The following is a 20464-nucleotide window of genomic DNA, read 5'->3' on the forward strand; positions in this document are numbered from 1 at the left end:
CCCAGATTGCAGCTTCTGCCCTATTTTACCCCACTTCTTAGCGTTTTATCCCACCACCGAGCCACTCTCGGCCAAAGGTGCTGTTTGACCAGTGCTGAGGGCTGTCCTTTTCCCCCATGGTTTGCTTGCGGGTGGCTGCGGAGGTGGCTGCGGTCACGCAGGCCGGAGCGTGACCCGTGCACAGCATCTTCTGTGCCGTGCCTTCCGCACTGTGCGCCGTCATGAGCTGCTTGGCCAGCACAAATCCGAGGATCCGGTACCTCCCTCGTGCCGATGTGCGGCACCTCTGGGCACAGTGCAGGAGCAGGTAAGCAGCTCGCTCGGTTTAAAGGAAGTTGAGCTTTTTGCCCTTTTTCTGTCTCAATTCAGATCCAGCCCCACCATCACTGTCACCCGTCAGACTCATGGGTGACAGCGAAGGTGGCGTCCCACCTCGGAGCCTCCCTCTCCTGTGGGATGCAGCTTTGCATTTCCAACCCCCTTTTAATTTCCTCTTGGGGTTTTTGTTGAGTCGCTGAATTGCACGCTGGCAGCACAGCAGGTTTAGTGGGTCACCCCAAATTAATATTCAAGAGGGCTGAGGACAGCAAGGTGTGACAGGCTGCTGTACCTATGGTTTATTCTTTTTTTGATGAGGGGGGGTCTGTTACAAAGCCGAGCTGCTCTCCCTTCTGCTTTCATACGGTTTTGAGTGCTCGGTTTCAGCTTTGTCCTGGGAAAGGTGAGGAGGGACTCTCAGATCACAAATGTCTGAATTTAACATCTACACGGCTCCGTAGCGCAGGACACGTGGGCTGCACAGATGTTCCAGCATCGCTCAGCTGCTGAGGACCTCATGGCCCTGCAGCCACCACAGCAAAGCAGGGACAAAGATTCCCACCGAGATGTGTAGATTTCTGTTGTGGGATTCAGGATGGGTGGAGGCATCTGGGACGGAAGTTTGTCTTCATTTGTGCTTCTTATTTTATAAAATATCTTGGAATGTATGCAGCAGGGGAGGGCAGGAAGGAGCAGATAGCAGTGTCTGGGGTCAGGACAGGCTGGTGGGGAGCTGGCATGGTTGTCCCCCCATCCTGCTTCCCTTTCCCCACCATCTCCCCAGGGCAAATAGCAACACCATCCCCTTCTTCTTGCCCCACAGCAGAGGCCAACGTGACCATGTCTTCCCTGTGCTAGGCCTGTCTCCCACCGCCTCAGTGACCCCCCAGCCCGGCGGCGAGGATGCGTGCTTGGAAGGCAGTGGCCAGCACACTGGCGCTCAGTGGGGCCGATGTGGTGGTCACCACGCTACTCTACGCTCATGGCCGGGGTGGCCGGGATATCCTGCAGGACCTGCGGCACTTCAACATCTTCAACTCGCTGCTGGACATTTGGGGGGGCTGCCTCTACCGCAGCTGCGTGCTGCTGGGGGCTGCCATCGGAGTGGCCACCAACACAGCTTATGGCCCCCGGCGCCTCAGGGCATCACGGACCTTCATCGCCGTTGTCTGCCTCCTCATGGGCATCTACATGATGGTGAAGCTGCTGCTCTATTCAGAGGTGCGGAGGACCATCAGGGACCCCTGGTTCTGGGGGCTCTTTGCCTGGACCTACGTGGCGTTGGTGGCCACCTTCGGGCTGTGGCAGCTGCTGGCCTGTGTCACCTCCTCCCGCGAGGCGCTGGGACCCGGCTCTGAGTCCCGTGCCGAGGTGGAGGAGAGCTGCGACGGCGGTGCCCCACGGGACAAGCGGGAGGAGGCGGCAGGTCCCACTATCCATAAGCTGCTGTCCTACACCAAGCCAGATGCCTTCTTCCTGGGCGTTGCCTCCTTCTTCCTCCTTGTGGCCGCTCTGGGTGAGTGAAGGGACCTTGGGGGGACATGGTGTGTTGGAAATACAGGTCCCATGCCGATCCCATGCCATGGGGCTGACACCCCTTGTCCTGTGCTTGTCCGGCAGGAGAGACCTTCCTGCCCTACTACACAGGGCTGGCCATCGATGGCATTGTGGTGCAGAAGAGCATGGACCGCTTCTCCACGGCGGTGCTGGTCATGTCACTGCTCGCCATAGGAAGGTAAAATCGCAGGCGCTGGTTTTGGCCCTGATGAGGAGCAGTTTGGAGTTTTCCTGCAGGAGGTCATGGTGGTGGAGGGCACGGGCTGTCTCACCTGCAGCCGCTTCGCCAGGTCCCTGATGGACCCCAGGGATGCGCTTTGATTTCTCTGCGCTGTCACAGTGCAGAGAGGCCATGGTGGCACTCAGGAGGCCATTGCGTAGCCCTCCACGTCTGTCTGCTGGTGGTGGGGAAGCAGGAGTGGACATGGGGAATGGGCTACCTGGGGAACGCAGTCCCAGCAGTGCTGCATCCCCTCCTGAAGCTTGTCACTACTGGGGTTAGGATCAGCCGTCCCCATGCTGGTAGTGCCCAGAAGAGATGTGGGCTGGATTAGACATCGCTTCCCGGGGTGAAAAGTGGTACCAGCACAGCATTGCCCAAGCCCTTGGCCCGGGCATCGGGGTGTTTGTGTTGCTGAGGAGTGGGTTTCGTGTCCATTGGTCTATAACGTTTCTTATCTGCAATTAGCTCATTTGCCGCAGGTATCCGGGGCGGCGTTTTCACGCTCATATTTGCAAGACTGAACATTCGCCTTCGCAACTGCCTCTTCAGGTCGCTGGTGTCTCAGGAGATGAGTTTCTTTGATGAGAATCGCACAGGTTGGTTCCTTTTTGCCCCGGATCTGCTCTAACTCCTCTATCCCATCCCAGTATTTTTTTCCCCTTGGTTTGCCCTACCAGCACGTAGCAGATTGGGGGCAGCTAGAGATGGCACCCAAGTGCTCGTGTTTAGAAACAGCGGCAGAAAGCTCTTCCCTTTCGTGTGCCTCCCACCGTGGGGTTGGGACAGGATTGCCCAGCACCCTGGGGATGTCCCATTGCCACCGATCAGCCTGACATCCAGCAGTCCCGGGGTCATCCCCGAAACACCTACTTTTGCTCCCATCGGTGCCTGCTGATCGGCCACTCTGCAGCTCTGCTCTGGGCATGGGAAACCTCAGATGCGTGAAGCTTGCTGGGCACGCTTGTGGCTTTCCTCGCTTGCCATTCAGTCCTGTCCTGGTCTGTGCCACTCCAGTGTGGTCCCAGCCCGCTGTAACTTTTCCCACATTTAATTTCTTCTTGGCAGTATTTTTAGTTTTGAGGCTGTTGCCATATTTAGCAATTGCTGCACGGTGCCCTGGTAGCTGAGGACACCAGAGATGCTATTCTAAGTGGGATACTGGTAACCCTGGACTTACGCAAAAGCATGGGAATTCAGCTGGACTCCAACACCGGCCAAGTACTTAGGAATTCAGGGTGATGTTTGCTGGCCGTAATGTTCAGCTCCACCAAAGGGGGCACCACAGGAGTGTCACCCTTTAGTAGATGGACCCATGTCCTCAGGGCCACTGGGGTCGGCTCCAGGCTGCAAGACACACGGCCAAACCCAAACAGCCCCTGTCTGAAGCCACCTCGTGCTCTGCAGGGTGTGCTGTGCCCGGCCCCGGCTGGTCCTGCCAGGACAGTGGGGAAAGGTGCCAGCAGTCCCTGGTGAGGTCCTGGAGGGTTCCTGGCGTCATTTAGAAATGAACTTGGGGTTGGGTTGACAGCTCTGGAGGTGCATTTAGCAGCTCAGCAAACACTCCACCCACACACCCGTTGCCCGTCTGCGTGCCCATGGGGTGCCCCCCAGTGTAGGGTGCTGCAACAGTCCCCTTTGTGTCCTGCAGCCATCCGTGGTGACCCAAGGGTGTAGCTTGTGCCTTCAGGTGCATTTCACGTCCCTTATGCATGCAGCAATTCAAGCTCCTCTGTTTTGCTTCACATCCACAGTGGTGGAGAGTTACTCCCCTTCCATGCCACCCTTCAGACCCCCAGCAAGGGGCTGGGTTGAATGGGGAGCACCATCTGGCCCTTGGCATGGGACGTGGAACGCAGCTAGGCTGTGACCTGCCATGGTGACGTGTGCCCGCTCTCCCCTTCCCCAACCCCTCATTGCTGCAGGGGATGTCATCTCCCGCCTGACATCGGATACGACCATCGTGAGCGACCTGGTATCCCAGAACATCAACATCTTCCTGCGCAATGTGGTGAAGGCCACAGGGGTGATCTTCTTCATGTTCAGCCTCTCTTGGAAGCTCTCGCTTGTCACCTTCATGGGCTTCCCAATCATCATGCTGGTGTCTGATGTCTATGGGAAGTACTACAAGGTAGGCAGGAGTGGCTGGCATGGCCATGGTGTGCCACAATGCTGGGCTGCTCCCCATCGTGGAGACTGGGCGGCCTTGGAGCTGGTGGGACTGATGCTCGGGTGCTTTGCTGCTGGCAGTGGGGGCAAGAAGGCGGCATTAAACCTGTATGGGCAGGCATGCGTAGCCTCAGCTCTTGCTTTGTCCTCAGGAGTGGAAGCATCTCAGGTCTGACAGGAGAGGTAGCTCAGTCGTGGGATGTCCCATATGTGCCTGCCTGTCCTCACGCAATCTGTCCTCTCCTCTCCCTTTGGAGTGACTTGGGTCACCCAGCACCAAGCTCCCTCCCTCCGCCTGGGACTAGCATCATCCCCCACGACTGATGCCAAGTCCCATGGACCACGCAAGCCCTGCACTGCTGCTCCCTGCATCACTTATTGGAGCTTTCCTCTGTGCCAGGGACACAGCGTGCATGGGTGCTGCTGCAGCGGGGTCCTTGGGTGCTGCCTCCCCCAGCCACGGTTGCCCCTGCGGGTCGGGTGCTCATGGGAGAAGTGGAGGTGCCCTTGGTCTCCAGACCTGTCCCTGACGTGAAGAATCCTGGAAGGGCTCCTGGGCCAAGGCGGATCCTGTCCCATCAGAGCACTGGGAGCAGCGGCTCTGCCGCAAGCTTCCCAAGTGGCCCTGGGCATGGCACTTCACCTCCTGCAACCCAGGTCACTCCTCAGGGACAGCACAACAAATCTGTTCTCCTCCCAGCACAGTCCCCCAGGCCATCCTGAGGTGTGGGATATATCCTACTGCTCAGCCTTGTTGCCTGTAGCCTTGGAAAAAAGTCACTGTGCCCTCTTTTCCCGAACCCAGCAGAGTCCGGGGCGTGCGGGGAGAGGTACTGCGGGCAGCGCGGCACCTGCTGAGCCCCCTCTGCCTCCCCCTGCTCCCCGCAGAAGCTCTCCAAGGATGTTCAGAACGCCCTGGCCAAGGCCAACAACACCGCCGAGGAGACCATCTCCGCCATGAAGACTGTCCGCAGTTTTGCCAACGAGGAGGTGGAGGCGAACGTGTACTGGCAGAAGCTGCAGCAGGTGTACAAACTCAACAAGCGCGAGGCCATGGCTTACACCTACTACGTCTGGTCCAGCGGGGTAGGTAGCTGCCACCAGGGCTTCCCTACATGGGGCTGGGGACAGGCAGGGGACATTGCTTCACATCCTAAAACGCACATGGTACGATGCACGTGCTTCTCCCCTGCTTCCAGGCAGCTTTGCGGAATCAGCCCAGCCTTGATGTCTGCCGCCAGTAATCCCCTGTCTCTTGATTGTTAACTTTTTTCACTCATCAAAAAAATATATTCCATTCCCCCATAGGGCAGGGCTGCATCGTGCCACCGAATGGTCTGTTTTCTCTTGCAAATAAGAATATAATTGATAACTGCTCAAGGTCGTGGAAAACCCCGTGTTTCTGTGCTGCTGCATTGCGTGCCTGTGCCAGCTCATCTCCGGGGCTCCGGCTGGGAAACAGCCGCAGCGTTGGTTGAGCTTCTGCTCAGAAACGGAGATTTTCTGTGTGTGGGTGGTGGCAGGGGGAGGCTGCTGGGGTTTGGGTTTGGGTTTTCTTGGGTTTTTCTTTTCTTTTCTTTTCTTTTTTTTTTTTTTTTTAAATGCTTTTTAATCATTCAGGACCAGATGGTTTGGGACTTCTGCGTGGCTGGTAACTACGGCTGTGCAAAACCCTCGCGTGAGGCTGCCCTTATCTCTGCACGTTCAAGGATCTAAGTAGCTTCAGGTGAAGGGTTTGCAAGTTAGGGTGCCCTCCTGCAGCCATGGGAGACTTTATGGCTTCCCAAATCTAGAAGCAAAATCAGAGCATTTTTAGCATTGTTCCTGAGCTCCCAGGTGAAGCCGGAGCATTAACTGGGTCAGCACAGTTCCCAACAAGTCAAAGAAGGCAAAAACCCTCAAAAACTACTCCTGCAGGGCTCACGTAGAAAGAAGCTGATGGATTTAGCACAGCCCTGGTAGTCTTTCACAGGGGGAATGCAGGATCTTAAGGTCAGATCATGGCAGAGCAATAGAGGAGGATTTTTTTTTCCCAGTATTTTTGTCTGTGTGAATTTACAGCCTGTCCCACGGACGTTACAGAGAGCACCAGGGCATCGCCGCTTTTCTGAGCACGCAGGCAGTGTGGAACAGAACTGGCTGAATAAAGGCAGGGGCTGGTACTTGTCATATCAGAGCTGATCTGTCTCCTTTCTAGAGTAGGTGGTACCCCCCACACTGATTTCAGGCAAGAGTTGAGGTTCTGCTTCAGGGACTTGTACCTGCAAGGAGGATTTTTTTGCATTAACTCTTGGCTTGATTTTGTGCTCTAAATTAAAATGTGTCACATTCACATAACAGAAAGTTTATTTTAGTGGTGAGGTGACTGCATGCGTTGGCTAATTTGAGCATAAATTATTACACTTGAGGATGTTAGCCCAAGAGAAAAGTTCATGAGATGCTCTGTTATTTCAGATAAATTCTTCTTCCTTGGCTGTTGCCCCTCTGGACTTCTGTTTTGTTGAAAGATGCCAACCCAGCTCCTTAAAGCAGCCCATCTACATGAGTTGTTTTTCTTTTCTCATATCCGTGCTCGCTGCAAGGGCTGTCAGCTGTGTGCTGTCAGGGATGCTCAAAGAATAAATGTCAGCACATGAATTGTGGGCTGTTGTGTGAGTAATTACAAATGTACCAAATATCAGTTGTCTTTGCTGATTTTGGGGCGTTTTCTTGCTTTCAGCTGACCCTCCTGGTGGTCCAGGTCAGCATCCTTTACTACGGTGGGCACCTTGTGATCTCGGGGCAAATGACAAGCGGAAATCTGATATCCTTCATCATTTACGAGTTCGTCTTAGGAGACTGCATGGAGGTGAGTCTGTTTTATCCCTCTGGGCTACCCCTATCAAGATGATACTTGTCTTCTAGAAAGTCACAGGGCCAGATCCAGTGTTAACTTCCCTGCAATGCATTTTCTTAACACTGTGGCTTTGCGTACCAGTGGGCTGATTGTCCCCTCTGCTCGCCGCTCCCCTCCTCCTGTGGCCTCGCAACCAAAGCCACTTGTCCCCTGTTAAGACCATCAGGACCAAAGGGGTCAGTCTGGCCCCGCTGAAGGGCAGAGTCCTGGCTGCCACCCAAGCACGTTTCCTGGCGTGAAGGATGCAGGGATTATGAAGCTGCCTGTTAAATTTCAGGCTTCATTAAAAACTTAATTATGTTACTTTTTTTTTTTTTAATTTATTATTATTGCTTTCCCTGGAATGGGCTGCAAGCTGCTGCGTTGGCAGCGCGTTAGCAAGATGAGATTGTGGGTGGGATGGTAGAGCCCACCCAGGGCTGCCTTTCCCTTGCAAAGGCATAAGCTTGGCTAATCAAGGCAGAAATGATCAAGTCGAGGTTTCCTCGCAGCCAAGTGTGGTTTCGGCAGCGCTTCAGCCTTTGTGCAGTGGCAAAGCAGAGCTGGAGGCAGCGTGCCCGGCTCTCGCCATCTGTTCAGATGACTGCAGGCCCTGGTGGTGTTTCCAGGCTGCGGTTTTGGTGTGAGTTTGGTTTGGTTTGGTTTTTTTTTTTCCCCTCCTGATGGGAGGGGCAGTTGCAGTACAAGCTGTTCTGCAGCTCTGGGTTTAATATTGAAAAGAGCCGACGTGATGGCGGTTTATTCCAGGGAAGCTGGTGTCAGCGTGCAGCAGTTGTAGTTGGGAAAGCACAATGGTAAGCACTAGGACCACATCCCAGCAGGGAACAGCCGTATCAGCTGCCAAGTGGTTGTCTAGAACGGTCCAGCCTGGAGCTGCTCTGCATTTGAGACGTGTGTGCTAGGGAATGAGCCGGCCGCCCTTGGGGCTGGTGCAAAGTGCTGCCGTTTGCAGACTCAGTGCAACCATTGGGTTGGGGAGTTGTTGGTCTTAAACAGAGAGAGATGGGCGGAGGATTCTGGTGGAAGTTTGGGTCATGTATCTCCTGGCACACATCTTCTCTTCCCAATCCACCCATTTCCTTCTGTTCCCCTCTGGGTCCACCCACGCACAAAACCCCTTTAGATGCCCTTTCCCTGGATATGTCCATACATCCGCTCTGTACACTGCACAGGGGGAAAAGCTTTCTTTTTCCATGTCTCATGACTGTAGTTAATGTCAGATGATAGACTTCAGAATGCTTCAACCACTCTCCTTACAAGTCACACCAATTGCCTTTTCCACCACATGGGAGGGTCTCACCGTTGACTCTTCCCTTCCAGTCAGTTGGCTCCGTCTACAGCGGCCTGATGCAGGGAGTGGGAGCTGCCGAGAAGGTGTTTGAGTTCATCGACCGCAAGCCGACAATGGTGAACGATGGGTCCCTGGCCCCAGACCACGTGGACGGGAAAGTGGAGTTCAGAAATGTGACGTTTTCCTACCGCACTCGCTCTGCAACGCAGGTCCTCCAGGTGAGCCCCGCGGGCGCAGAGCACTCCCCATCACGAGGCATCACATGCTCCTTCTCCATCGTGGCAATAAGCGGTCCCCAGCCCGCAGGAAATGTCAGCTGCCCTTTCGGAGATGCATAAAGGCAGGCTCCACAGCGTGCTGGAAAACAGATTATAAGGAACAGTGGGTGTTTACGGCCGGCCTTCCTTACAAGGAATGAGATTTATTAATAAACCCCTTGTTCCCCACTCAGGCATTAAACACGTCAGTGTGGTACAGGGCTTTGTGCCAAGCTGTCTCAGACTGTTTCCCTGGGAGAGGGGCTGGAGTCACGGGGCAGGGGGAGGCAGCAAAGAGGTTAGTTTGCAATTTTTAGAGATCCTGCTACATCAGCAGGCAAATTTGAAGCAATTTTGGAGGCTTCTTGCTTCCTCAGAGGCAGGAGAGATGGCTGATGTGGCACATCACCAAGGTGGAGGGTCACCACGGCCAGATTTCGGCTACCTTTCTTGCATAGGGCCCGAGCCACTGCCCCAGGACCCTGGAAAAAAAACAGGACCTGAGCACGTTCTCCCATCTGTGTTGCAGAATGTGTCCTTCACCCTGCACCCCGGCAAAGTGACGGCGTTGGTGGGCCCTTCAGGGAGTGGGAAGAGCTCCTGTGTTAACATCCTGGAGAACTTTTACCCTCTGCAAGACGGGCAGGTGCTGCTGGACGGGCGTCCCATTAACATGTACGATCACAAGTACCTGCACTCAGTGGTACGAGCGACTGATACGTGTATTCTAGCTAGTGCCTGCCGTGATCAGAGGGGATGGATGGTAGCCTTGCATGTTGCTTTGGATTTGATCTGGCAACTTCTGAAATGCCCAGAAAGCTGGAGGCTGGAGGCCATCCAGGAAATTAATTCAGATACTTTGAGGGGGCGGAAGGGAAGGGGATGGAGAGTGGTTTCATGGGGAGGGGGAAGTCTTCCGAAAACAGAACAAGAAACATGTTTTGCTTTGTATTTTTTGGACAACGCAGTAGAAATATGGTTTTGGTTGTTGGATTAATTATTGCCTAAATTGTGTTGGGAAAAAAAAAAAAGTGTTTTTCATTCCTCCAGCACTTTCTACCTTAAGATCTTATAGTAATCCTCAGCTAATGGGGAGTTAAACCTCACGGGATCCTGTAAGCAGCAGAGGGGCTGGGTGGTTTGCCCAGGAGAGGGGTCTGGGCCCCTTGGCTCTCGTCTGTGTGTCAGCACAGATCAGCCTTCGTCTCCTCTGCAAGTAACCGCCGCCTTTGTTTGCACCCAAGACAAACAGCCTCACCAGGAAAACCTGAAAACAATTGATCAGAGACAGGCTGGAGTGCCAAAGTCAGTGTGACTAATTTACATTCCCTGCCCGTACTGAGCGAAAATTAAAAGACAAGCGAGTCTTTCAGTTTAGAAAGCCTGCTGTGGTGTTAGCAGCATGGGCAGAAGTCTATTAAAATATGACCATGTCCCACTGGCTCTCTTCATGCCCGGTTCTGAGCAATAATTTGGAGGGTTCAATTTATTTCAATATTGAGTGTTTGACAAAGGCTGAATTTGAGAGCGAGCAGCAATGGCTGTAAGGTAGGACAGGGAGGCTGTTGCTAAGCAATTAAGGAATTGCAGCAGCTATGTCCCTAACTTGCTAATTTTGGATTAAACATGCAGGAGGGCTCATTCACGTGGCCCAAGTGTGATTACTGGCCTTGAACAGAAAATCAGCAACACCCTGTGAGAGGGTCTTTCCAGCCTGCCTTGTCCCAGCAACTGGTTTCCCATTCTGTGAAAACCAAACAGTGATGGGAATGACAGGTCGGGAGCAAAAACACAGCAGGGTCTTGGAGAGGGAAGCCCATCCCAGATGCCAACCTACCAGCATCGCATCAGGTTTCTTTCCTGCGAAATGGTTTCCCAGCAGACAATGCAAACTGGGCTGGGGCTGCCACTGGGCACCCCATCATTAGCATCCTCACTGGAAGCTCTCATTGAGGCACTTCTTTTCTGGGTTTAATGGTGGGGCTCTGCCCGCTTGAGTCCTTACCCAGCAGAGTGATGTCCATACCAACTAAGTAATGCTGGACAGACAACCACAAGCTCTTCCCTTCCTTTCTGCAGATTTCCCTGGTGAGCCAAGAGCCAGTGCTGTTCGCCCGCTCTATTGCGGATAATATTTCTTATGGCTTAACTTCAGCCTCCTTTGAGTCGGTTGTTCAGGCTGCCCAGAAGGCCAACGCGCATGCCTTCATCACCGAGTTACAAGATGGCTACCACACAGGTACCAAAATCCCTCCGTTTGCACTTGAAAGCATTTTGCGCCTAGGGAAGGCAGAACCTCTCCCCTCGGGTGGAAAGTCAGGCGGGTGGTGATGGACATGAGTCCGTGGCAGCTCAGAGGCACTGCAGAGGTGGTTACATGGAGAGGTGCAGCCGCCTGGCTGCCTTTTGGGGTGACTGAGCTGTCGCAGCCCCTCAGCCCATGCCAGGAGAGCGTTCTGCCACCGCTCTGTGGCAGCGGGGTGAGCATCCCCCATCCCATTCGGACCGGTCTGGCTCCCAGTGCCTGGCAGTGTTATGGAAATGTGGCACTGGCAGTCTCACCCTTTTTCAGTGCAGTGATCAGGAGAAAAGCCCAGAACCCAGACGGTGACCCATGTACCACCCCACCTGCATAGGAAGAAAATAAACCTGCCATAAATCCATAGTAATAAAAGCTGATGTGTTTGTGACAGTGGGACTTTTTGTGAGGAGGCAGGTCAGACTGATGGTGGTTCATGTTTATGGGAGCCAGCGGAGACATCCCGGTTTTCCCTCCCTGCTGCCTCGGCTGTACACCCTCCAGAGCACAACTTGCAGGGAGAGATGGCAGCGACGCATGGGCCAGGGCAGGAGGGGGACTTGGGGTTTGGATGATCTGCCAGGCTCAGGGGCTTCTCTGTGTTGTTTCCATGAGCACCAATCCCTCAAACTCTGGGACAACAGTGGAGAACTTGCTGCTGGAGAGAAGGACTGCAGCCTCAGAGGTGTTTAACTCATTTAAACTGCTCTGCCAAGGGAGCAGAAGTGTTTACCTGGTCTTTGCTTCAAAGCATGACACCATCCTGAGGCTGTTGGCTGGGAGCTGAACTTGATTTTTAGCCCTTGATTGTTATTTTGACCCCTTCCTCTCTCCCTTGTCCCAACAGAGGCAGGTGAAAAAGGAGCCCAACTATCAGGTGGCCAGAAGCAGAGAGTGGCAATTGCCAGGGCCTTGATCCGAGCACCCCCCATCCTTATCCTGGATGAAGCCACGAGCGCGCTAGATGCAGAGAGTGAACACGCGGTGAGTAGCTGACTCGGGTGTTTGGGCCAAAGAGACAATCTGGGTTTGGAGGAAAAACTGTAGCTCCAATTTCCAGCCTGTGGACAAGTTTAGTCTTGACATGGTGCAATCAGAGGTTTGGGTAAGATGCTAATTCCTGAGCAGGAATTTGCTTCCAACACTGCTGTAGCCACCAAAAAGGGAATAATCCTGTGCTCACAGCAGCCAACACCTGACAAACCTGATGAGGTCGGGATCTCCACCGGTTTTTGAAGTGTGAAAAGTGTTTTTTGGCATACAGCAGCACAGTGCAGCCTTTTAGGACAGGATATGGAGGAAGACCTTAAAAAAAAAAAAATAAAAATGGTACTGCAGCAGGCAGAGTATGATTGCTTGAGCTAAAATCCTAGCGGAGGCACCAAAGAAACTGCACTGGCAGGAAAGGCCCTGAGCTTTCTGTGAAATGAGCTGGGTTTATCTGGCTGGGATGTGACGACCAAGCAGCTCTGCCAGTAGTGATTGGCCTCGCTGGTTTGATAACATGAGGGAAAGCTACCTCAAGGTTGAGGTGTGAGGACAGACACATCTCCCAGTCCCAGCGTGAGCATCTGACCTTGGAGCAGCTTGCTGGCTTGCAGATCCTCAGCCATGTGTGTGGTACCTGACGCCAGCCGTGGGCTGGTTTTGGCTAGCCAGGGGTATCAGTGTGACATGTGGCCTGGTGGCCACCTGCCTGCCTTTAGACCTTAGTGCTGTTAACTCTCTCTAGCAAACAACTCTTGTTTTGCCTCGATGCACCCAGGAGATAGCCCTGCTCTTCTGAGCAGCTGCATTTAGCAGGTATTGGCTTCCTGCAAGTCCATGCCAATACCATGTGGCCCCCAAATTTGCGGTCCAGCTCTAACAAGAACCCAGCCTGCAGGATCAGACCTGTGTGCATACCCCAGCTGTGGGCTGGCTGGGCTGAGACGGTCTTTTGGGATGCACAGTGAGAGCTGGGATGGACGTGCTGGAGCTGGTACGTGCTGCAGGGAGTGTTGTGTCCTCTGCGTGGCCAGAGGAGAGCAAACCTCCCATCCAGAGGTTTCTTAACATGGAGCCACAAAGCTGCTGTTCTCCCAAAGTGGGGCCGGCGATGCTCGGGCACTTAACGTCTTTTCCTCCCGCGCAGATTCAGCAGGCGATTTATGGCGACTTGCAGAACCACACGGTGCTGGTCATAGCTCACAGACTGAGCACTGTCGAGAAGGCACACAACATCATTGTGCTGGACAAGGGCCGCGTGGTGCAGCAGGGTTCGCACAAGGAGCTGATGGAAGAAGGAGGCCTTTATTCCAAGCTGGTGCAGAGACAGATCCTGGGGCTGGAGGGGGGCGGCGCGGACAGTCGCCAGCCCGCAGCCCGGGGGGATTCAGCGAAGGTGCCCGGTGGGCTGGAGGAAGAGTTCAGGATAGACCATTCCCTACCGGCCGTGGCACAGGACGATTACAACAACTCGGCTCACAAGTGAGAGCGGCGAGGGCTGGCACTCGAGACGCTTGCTGGAATGCCAAGACAGGAGGCAGCTTGCCGACGGGCTCGCGTGCTGCAGAACGATGGCCAGCCATTTGCTCACCCCGCGTGCGTCACACACCCGTACACACAGACACACACAGACACACACACACTATAGAGCTTCCTGCATTACGGTCCGGCAGGCAGATGCCAGCTGGTTAAACAGGGAAATGGATTTATTGGAGGGAGTTGGGTCTTTAGCAATTCCCAGTGTTTCTACTGGGTTTCTTTTCTTACTACCAGTAATTCCTCTGGACTGGGACTTTTCTCCCATTGATATGCATGTGTAACTGCTATTAACTGTAATGGATGTTAAATGCATGCATGGAGGGGAAGATTGAAAAACCCCTTCAGGAATTTCAGGGGGTGGCTTTTGTGGCTGGATAGAAACACAGTGACTGTAAAACAAGGTTCCTGCTCCCGCTATCAATCTACGGGGCCAATCCAAAGTCTGCTGAAGTCTGTAGGGAGCTCCCTTTGGCTTCGGTGAAAACTGGATCGCTCCCGTGGGGCTGAGCGCCGGGAGAGTTTTGCACTGAGTGCCTGCAGGCTCAGGCTCACAACCATTGCTGCTGAGCTTGTACCATGTAGTAACCATCCTTGCTGGAACGAGCCAGGGGACCGGGAGGCAGATGTTACTTTCAAATTTGCTCTTGGTGCTTGGTGGGTGTTTGTTTTTAAGGATGAAAAGTTTTACCATAATTGGGTTAGGTTTGGGGTTTAGGGGGGTTTTGGTTTGGATTTTTTGGTGGGTTGGTTGGTTCATTTTTTGTTGTTTTTTTTTTTTTTTTAATATATTTGTGTGCACTGTGCAATGTCTGTCTGGCTCCAGCATCCACTGAAAATTGCTCTTTTATTTCAGAATTTTTTTAACTCTCAACCCCGGTGCTGGTTTGAAATACACTACTAAAGACAGGCATAAAATACTAAAAGACAGCACTTTATAAATCCCACCAAAGCTTTGTTCAGCTTCAGGCCATGCTAGAGACTTCACTGCACGGGAAATCCATACAGCCACTTTCCTTGAAGTCCAGCTTCAGCTGCCTGAACTTTAAAATGTGTTTCTTTGAATATTAATTATTTATTAACTTACTTTTAGTATGAGGGATAGAAAGAAATACATTGCTCCTAGCCCTTTTGGGTAATGGCTCTGGCTTAGTAGTGTTATCCTGCCATAGACTGGTGAAGAAACGTATGCAGCCAGGCAGGTGCTGTTAAAAAAAATTGCATTTATATGGGGAAGATTGACTTCAGACTGTGCATAGTTAAGAAATTATCTCAAGCACTTTAGCTCTCATGTTTTCCAATATTTGAATGCTGCTGTGTTTTACTTTTCAGCAGGTTTGCATTTTTGTTGTTGGCGATGTTTTGTTTTCGTTCAGTGATGTTTTACAAACTCTTTAGTGTCCTTGAGAAGGGATGCTCAAAAAATAAAATACTACCTCTGCCACTCAACATGGAGCCGATCTAGTGGGGGTGTTTTTTGCATTCAGGGTTTTCAAGGTAATGTTCATCTGAGATGATGGCAGAATACAGCTGCACACTGCACACATTCTTGCTCCCTTGCGGGGAATGACAAGAAGAACCTACAGAGATTTAGGTATGTAAAAGACTTCAGCATCTGGTAATGGCTGTGAGCCATAGCAGTAGGTATAACCTGTTTAAGAACCTGTTTTCATCCCAAATGGGATCCCGTAGTCAGTCTCGCACAAAAGGGCAGGCAGTCTAACCCGTTCTTAAAGCACGGTGCTTCGGTGACTGGAATCTTTTCAGCTGCTTGCTTTTGGGATATGATAAAAATCTGTGCCTCAGAAGAATGAGAGCTCTCTTTGGCTTATCTCCCTCCACTTAGGAAATCCCTGTTGTGCTCTGAACTCCTCAGTTCCCCACTTCACTAAGTGGCCAGTACATTCATGCTTGACGAAAATTTGCACTGTGGGTATGAAGAGGTTGGGGGTTCCACCCAGCACTGGAGGGCATGTGATTAATTCTGCATTTTTATCAGTACCTGTGAGCAGAATGGGGCCAGCGGTTCATAGAAGTGGAATTAATTTCTGCTTAATTGAAAAACTCAGGGGGAAGAAAAAAATGGGTTACCTGGGAAGTAGGGAAGCCGACTCACCCTGGGAAGTGCTGGTAGGACAATGCTTGTTAGTACCAAAGATGCCAGAAAAGAGAATTTGATCATATCACATGTGTCCCTCCCAGGCAGTGCCACAAAAAGGGGAATTGGAGAATACAATTGGATTTGTTTTATTGCAGAGACTGGGTTTCAGGAAGGGAGCCCTGCTTCCCAAGCCTGTTGGGATGATAATCCCAGTGTCATACTCTCAGGTCAGGTCCAAACAGCTTCAACTGAAATGGCACATTGGGAACGGCAGATTGTCTCTGCTGGTGGCACCAGTCCAAGCTGATAACAGGGCCCTACTTCGTTCATTGCCACAGGTGCTGAATTCCCTCTTTTGCATCCAGATAACTCAAGGCTACTTTTCCACTGAGCCTTACATCTCGTTGGTATGTGACAAGTGGATCTGCCTGTACGCTAAAGCCGTGAGGGATTTCTTTTGGTGTGGAAGCCTGGTGGGAGCTGCACACACCACCAGGGGTGCAGCAACATTCCTCTAATGCAAACATTTCTGTGGGCTCCCTACAAACCCTGTGACTACAGAAAATGCTGCTTTTCAAAGACATTCCAACTGTGACTTCTTTCTGAAGTGAAAACAGGGGTCCGTGATGCCCGTTAGCCAGTCTAAGCCCAGCAGTGAAGATGAGCTCAACCCAGCACAGCAGTGGGCATTGCTCCAGTGCTGGAATACGAGCCGACTCCTGGAGCTGCCTTGTCCCTTGGGCCTCGCTGCCTGCAGGCAGTCTCTGTTTTTTCAGGCTATTCTCCTGGGAACACGGCCACTGTTCCCTCTGAAACCCTGAACTGTAGTATTTTGTGGCTGTGGGTTTGCTCAGAGTTGATATTTACATGGGAACGCGAACAAGATCCGTTCAGGAGCTTCTCAATTACAGCCATGCAGATAAAAAGTTTCTGCTCCTCAAAAGGAAGAGTCTTCTCTGTGGCGAACTAAGATTGGTTTATCTGAAACCTTAACTCAGGGAGCACAGCTTGACAACCGTCATGGCAGAACTGGAAGCAATTAGGCATTTGGAAGCACAATTGACTACAAAGTTTGACTGTATATTCCATAGCAGGTTGTTTTCCTCACTATTAATAAGCTCTAACCATTCCCTGTAATAGGTATAACCACGGCTTTATTTGATTTAAACGTTGGAAAACCCTACCCGAGATGAAGTTCAAGAATAGATCCTATAGTCCTAGTGATTCCCCAAGGACACGTATTTACCTCTGCATCTTTGCACAGGCAAGGTATGTGGCTGACTGACCCAGTAAATGAGAACACGGTGTAATGGAAAAAACACAGCTGTGTTTATTCCAACAACTTGTCTGCCGGTGCACCAACCTCTGTCTCAATAAGCAACTGTGTGTGTTTCAGTGGCTGCGCTTTCTAGGCTTTCAGCAGGTCTGGAAATACCACAAGCAAATAGACAGAGTGCTTCTAACTCAGGTTCAGAGATGCATCTTAGTCTGGGGAGGAAAAACAGTACCTGTCTCTTCTACTCTAGCTTCACTGTGAGCTTAAGGCAAAGAAAGTATTTGCAGGTGTATAAACCTGCTCCTCTTCCCACGCCTGTGGCTGCCTGAAAGAAAGGAGAGAAGTAACAATTAATTCTTGCTCTCTCACACAGCGAGACCACCGTTCTCTCTCAAACAGGACCACCGTTTCTCTCCCAGGATTCTGAATATGCGGGTCATTTTCATGTGTGAAGGAACCTAGATTATGAAATCTAAACAGAAGTATGGACTGTGATTAATACATACAAGGAAATTAAATTGCAGATAAACCTGAAAACTTATCTGTCCATTGAGCAACCAGGCTAATAAGGGTTAATAAACGCCAAAGATTAGACTTGCAAATTCAGTCTCTATGTAACCAACCAGTTTTTCCAGGAAAAGAAGTGAAGTTGTTGTGAAGGTGACTTGCAAAATATGTCTAAATCTAATAAATATTCATGGGTACAGTGCTACTGACCGTAAAAGGATATGAGGTGACAGAAGGAAATCCAGGATCAAGTTTAAAAAGTAAAAAAATCTAACATCTAATTTAAACTGGGCTGGATGCCAGTTCTCGCCACGACTGAAGCCTGACTCCTTATTCACCATGACATGGTTTCCACTGCAATCTTCCCAATTTTTTTGTTCCATTTCCCCTGTAATAAGAAATCCTGACTTCTTTACTTTGCCCGCTTACAGATTTAATGTTCATGAATACTCTCACCCTTCAAAAAGACTTTAACAAAGGCAAATAGGAACCAGGGCTTGGTAGTTGATAAGTCTCAGCCTGTAGCACTGCAATGTTTGATAATCCCTGTAGCCTAAAATCCCAGTTTATCTGCAGTCCTTCATAGTCTGTCCAAGTGCTGCGCTGTCACAAAACCTTTATCTTTCATGAAAACTGCTGAATGGAAAGGCACCTTCCGACCTGTCCAAGTAGAATATATAATTACACAAAAGCAGCTGACCACTATCTTACCTCTCAACCTCAGCTGCTTTGCTGGCCAAATGCGAGAACTAAATCATATGCAGATACGGATCAAAGCATGCAAAAGCAGACCAGATGTTTAATATACACACTCCTCTCCAACATCCCCAGAACCCAAACCTACCTACATAGGGAGAAGTGGTATTTTTAATATATGTTGTACCTGAACACAAATGAGTTGTGTTCATTTGTGCATTTTGTGAAGACTTCATTGTTCTGCATTATGTGGCTTCTAACTTTAATACAGATTACCGTTGACTAATTCAAATAATCCATTCCTTGATGTCTAGAGCAGTGAACTCCCATCAACCCCGTGCAACGTATACAAAAATTAGATAGTTACAGAAAAGCTCCTTAGAAGGTCAGTGCAAGCCATCTTTCCCGACAGCATGTTGACAATACAATTATTACCATACTGTAGTGCCCTTCACCAGACACTCACCCAGAGTACCTCTACAAGCGTTATTCAGTGTGAACTTTTCCTCTCCACTCTCAGCCCGGGACTGAGCAGTTATTATTATACCTCTTTTTAAGCAAAAGGCACTTTGGTTGAGGGAAGCTGAGAACTCCACTCAGGATCACACAGAAAGGCAGTGGTGAAACTAGATTTACAACATGAAGCTGAGTCAGACTCTTCTAAACCACACTCCCCCCCCATACCAATTATTTAGCTATGCTATGAAGTTAAAATCACTAACGTTCTTGGGAAGAAAGGGCTTCTTTTAATCCCTCAACTAATTCCTCTATTTGTGTGTATACATATGTGTGTGTACGTTTGCATGTGCAGATTTACAATCTGGTTTCACACAAGGGTGTAACACTGTCTTTTTGATGGGCATGTACAAATACGGTATATGGTATTGTGCTGGCACGGCAACTATCTACTGGTTTTAAATAACAAGGTCAGGCTGTAGTGGTCGTGCATAACGCGTGTCACTGCCAATGGGTACAGCTGCTTACTCACCTGTGCTCCCAGCAGAGCACCCCGCACAAGGAGGAGTTCAGCACATACCGCAGCAACAGGCAGGTGCGCTGATGTGGATGAGTGGACGCATGCCCGTATCGCTAATCACCTTCTCCCCACCCTAAGCAAGCTCAGCTCAGCTTCCTGCTGCACAAACACCTCGCTCTTACTCTGAATACACTCCGTTTGCATCATGGCTGTACCATAGCTTCGCACTAAGCAGCCAGGAGGCCAGGAAGCCGCCTTCTAGCAGCATCACATTGTTGGTCTTTACTACCTGTGGATAATAATGACAGAGGGGACTTTCGCGGGGGTGAGAGGACTGGAGAGCTGAGTTTAGTTACAGGACAAACGAACAAACATATAGCTATCATGTCATCATTCCATTCTGCCAGGAAGTACCAGGTCACTTTCTGAACATACCATCATTACATTTTAATAGCATTACATCAGAGATTGATTCAGTTCACTACTTTTTTTTTTTTTCCAGTTAGATCAAAAACGTGAAATACAAAGGACAATGACCACACGGCCATTCCCTACCCTGTTCCTTTGGCTCATGTGCTCATTCTGGTTCTCTCTCTGGTGTTACAGACACGGAAATAAGCACACCCATGCCACGATCCCTTAGCTACAAAACATGCATACAACTTAGGCTATGTAACCCAATTAATTATTTCCAGGCATAATTGTCTTTATCAGCTGTGGTAACATCAGTAGTAATTGGAGAGCTACTGCTCCAAAGTGTTACCACAGAGCACCTAATAAAGTGTTGGTGACTTAGTAGACGTAAATCAGAAGAACAAAATTTAGCTGTATTTTTTTAATTGATGCAGAGCTTTTGCTACATTTCAAAAGTATTTAAATTCACCGTAAAATACATCTTTGATAGATCATTTCTTGACCTTCACTCCCGAAGAAGAAAATGCTTACGGCAGACAAAAAGACCTAGCACCAAAACTTGGCAAGATACAATTTTCAGCTATTTTTAACCTAATTAGGTATTCAACCTAGGCTTGAGAACAATAATGCAGTCACTCTTCTGAGATTTACTGTAGCCAATTCCCAACCGGGTAAGGAAGTGCAAGTTAAAGAATTCTACTGATTTTCCTTCCTAATTTACAGCTGTGCAGTTACAAACAAAAGGCAATCATGAGGCAGGAGCATTGTAAGCGGCTCTCTCAGGCGTTGATGGGAAGGCCTGGAGCTCAGGCCGGGCACGGCACAGAGTCGGCTTGCTGTGCTGACCCGAGGCCTGCAGCCCAACTGTTAGATGAAACCGCCATCCCGGCGAGGCCTCCGACCCCTCGGTCGTTCCAGCAGCCGCCATCCCTCGGGACGCCAAAGGCCTCAAGCACCGGCCGCC

General features: G+C 50.8%; 1 protein-coding gene across 1 annotated transcript; it reads left to right on the forward strand.

Annotated features, from left to right (window-relative positions):
• Positions 1–1221: 1221 nt before the first annotated feature.
• ABCB9 (ATP-binding cassette, sub-family B (MDR/TAP), member 9) lies at positions 1222–13480 on the forward strand. Its single transcript, XM_009880270.1, has 11 exons — positions 1222–1834; positions 1939–2053; positions 2564–2694; positions 4021–4226; positions 5153–5350; positions 6984–7112; positions 8481–8669; positions 9238–9411; positions 10788–10947; positions 11855–11991; positions 13142–13480. The coding sequence occupies exons 1-11, from the start codon at positions 1222–1224 to the stop codon at positions 13478–13480; spliced, it is 2391 nt and encodes a 796-aa protein (XP_009878572.1).
• Positions 13481–20464: the final 6984 nt, after the last annotated feature.

The sequence above is a fragment of the Charadrius vociferus genome, unplaced genomic scaffold, assembly GCF_000708025.1.
Source record: "Charadrius vociferus isolate BGI_N301 unplaced genomic scaffold, ASM70802v2 scaffold332, whole genome shotgun sequence".
NCBI classification, from domain to species: Eukaryota; Metazoa; Chordata; class Aves; order Charadriiformes; family Charadriidae; genus Charadrius; species Charadrius vociferus.

Excerpts from the sequence above, each read along its gene's own strand:
- ABCB9 (XM_009880270.1), top strand. The coding sequence starts at position 1,222 with ATGCGTGCTTGGAAGGCAGTGGCCAGCACACTGGCGCTCAGTGGGGCC. Across the intron at positions 5,351-6,983 it reads ACTACGTCTGGTCCAGCGGG|CTGACCCTCCTGGTGGTCCA; the intron begins GTAGGTAGCTGC and ends TCTTGCTTTCAG. Across the intron at positions 8,670-9,237 it reads CTGCAACGCAGGTCCTCCAG|AATGTGTCCTTCACCCTGCA; the intron begins GTGAGCCCCGCG and ends TCTGTGTTGCAG.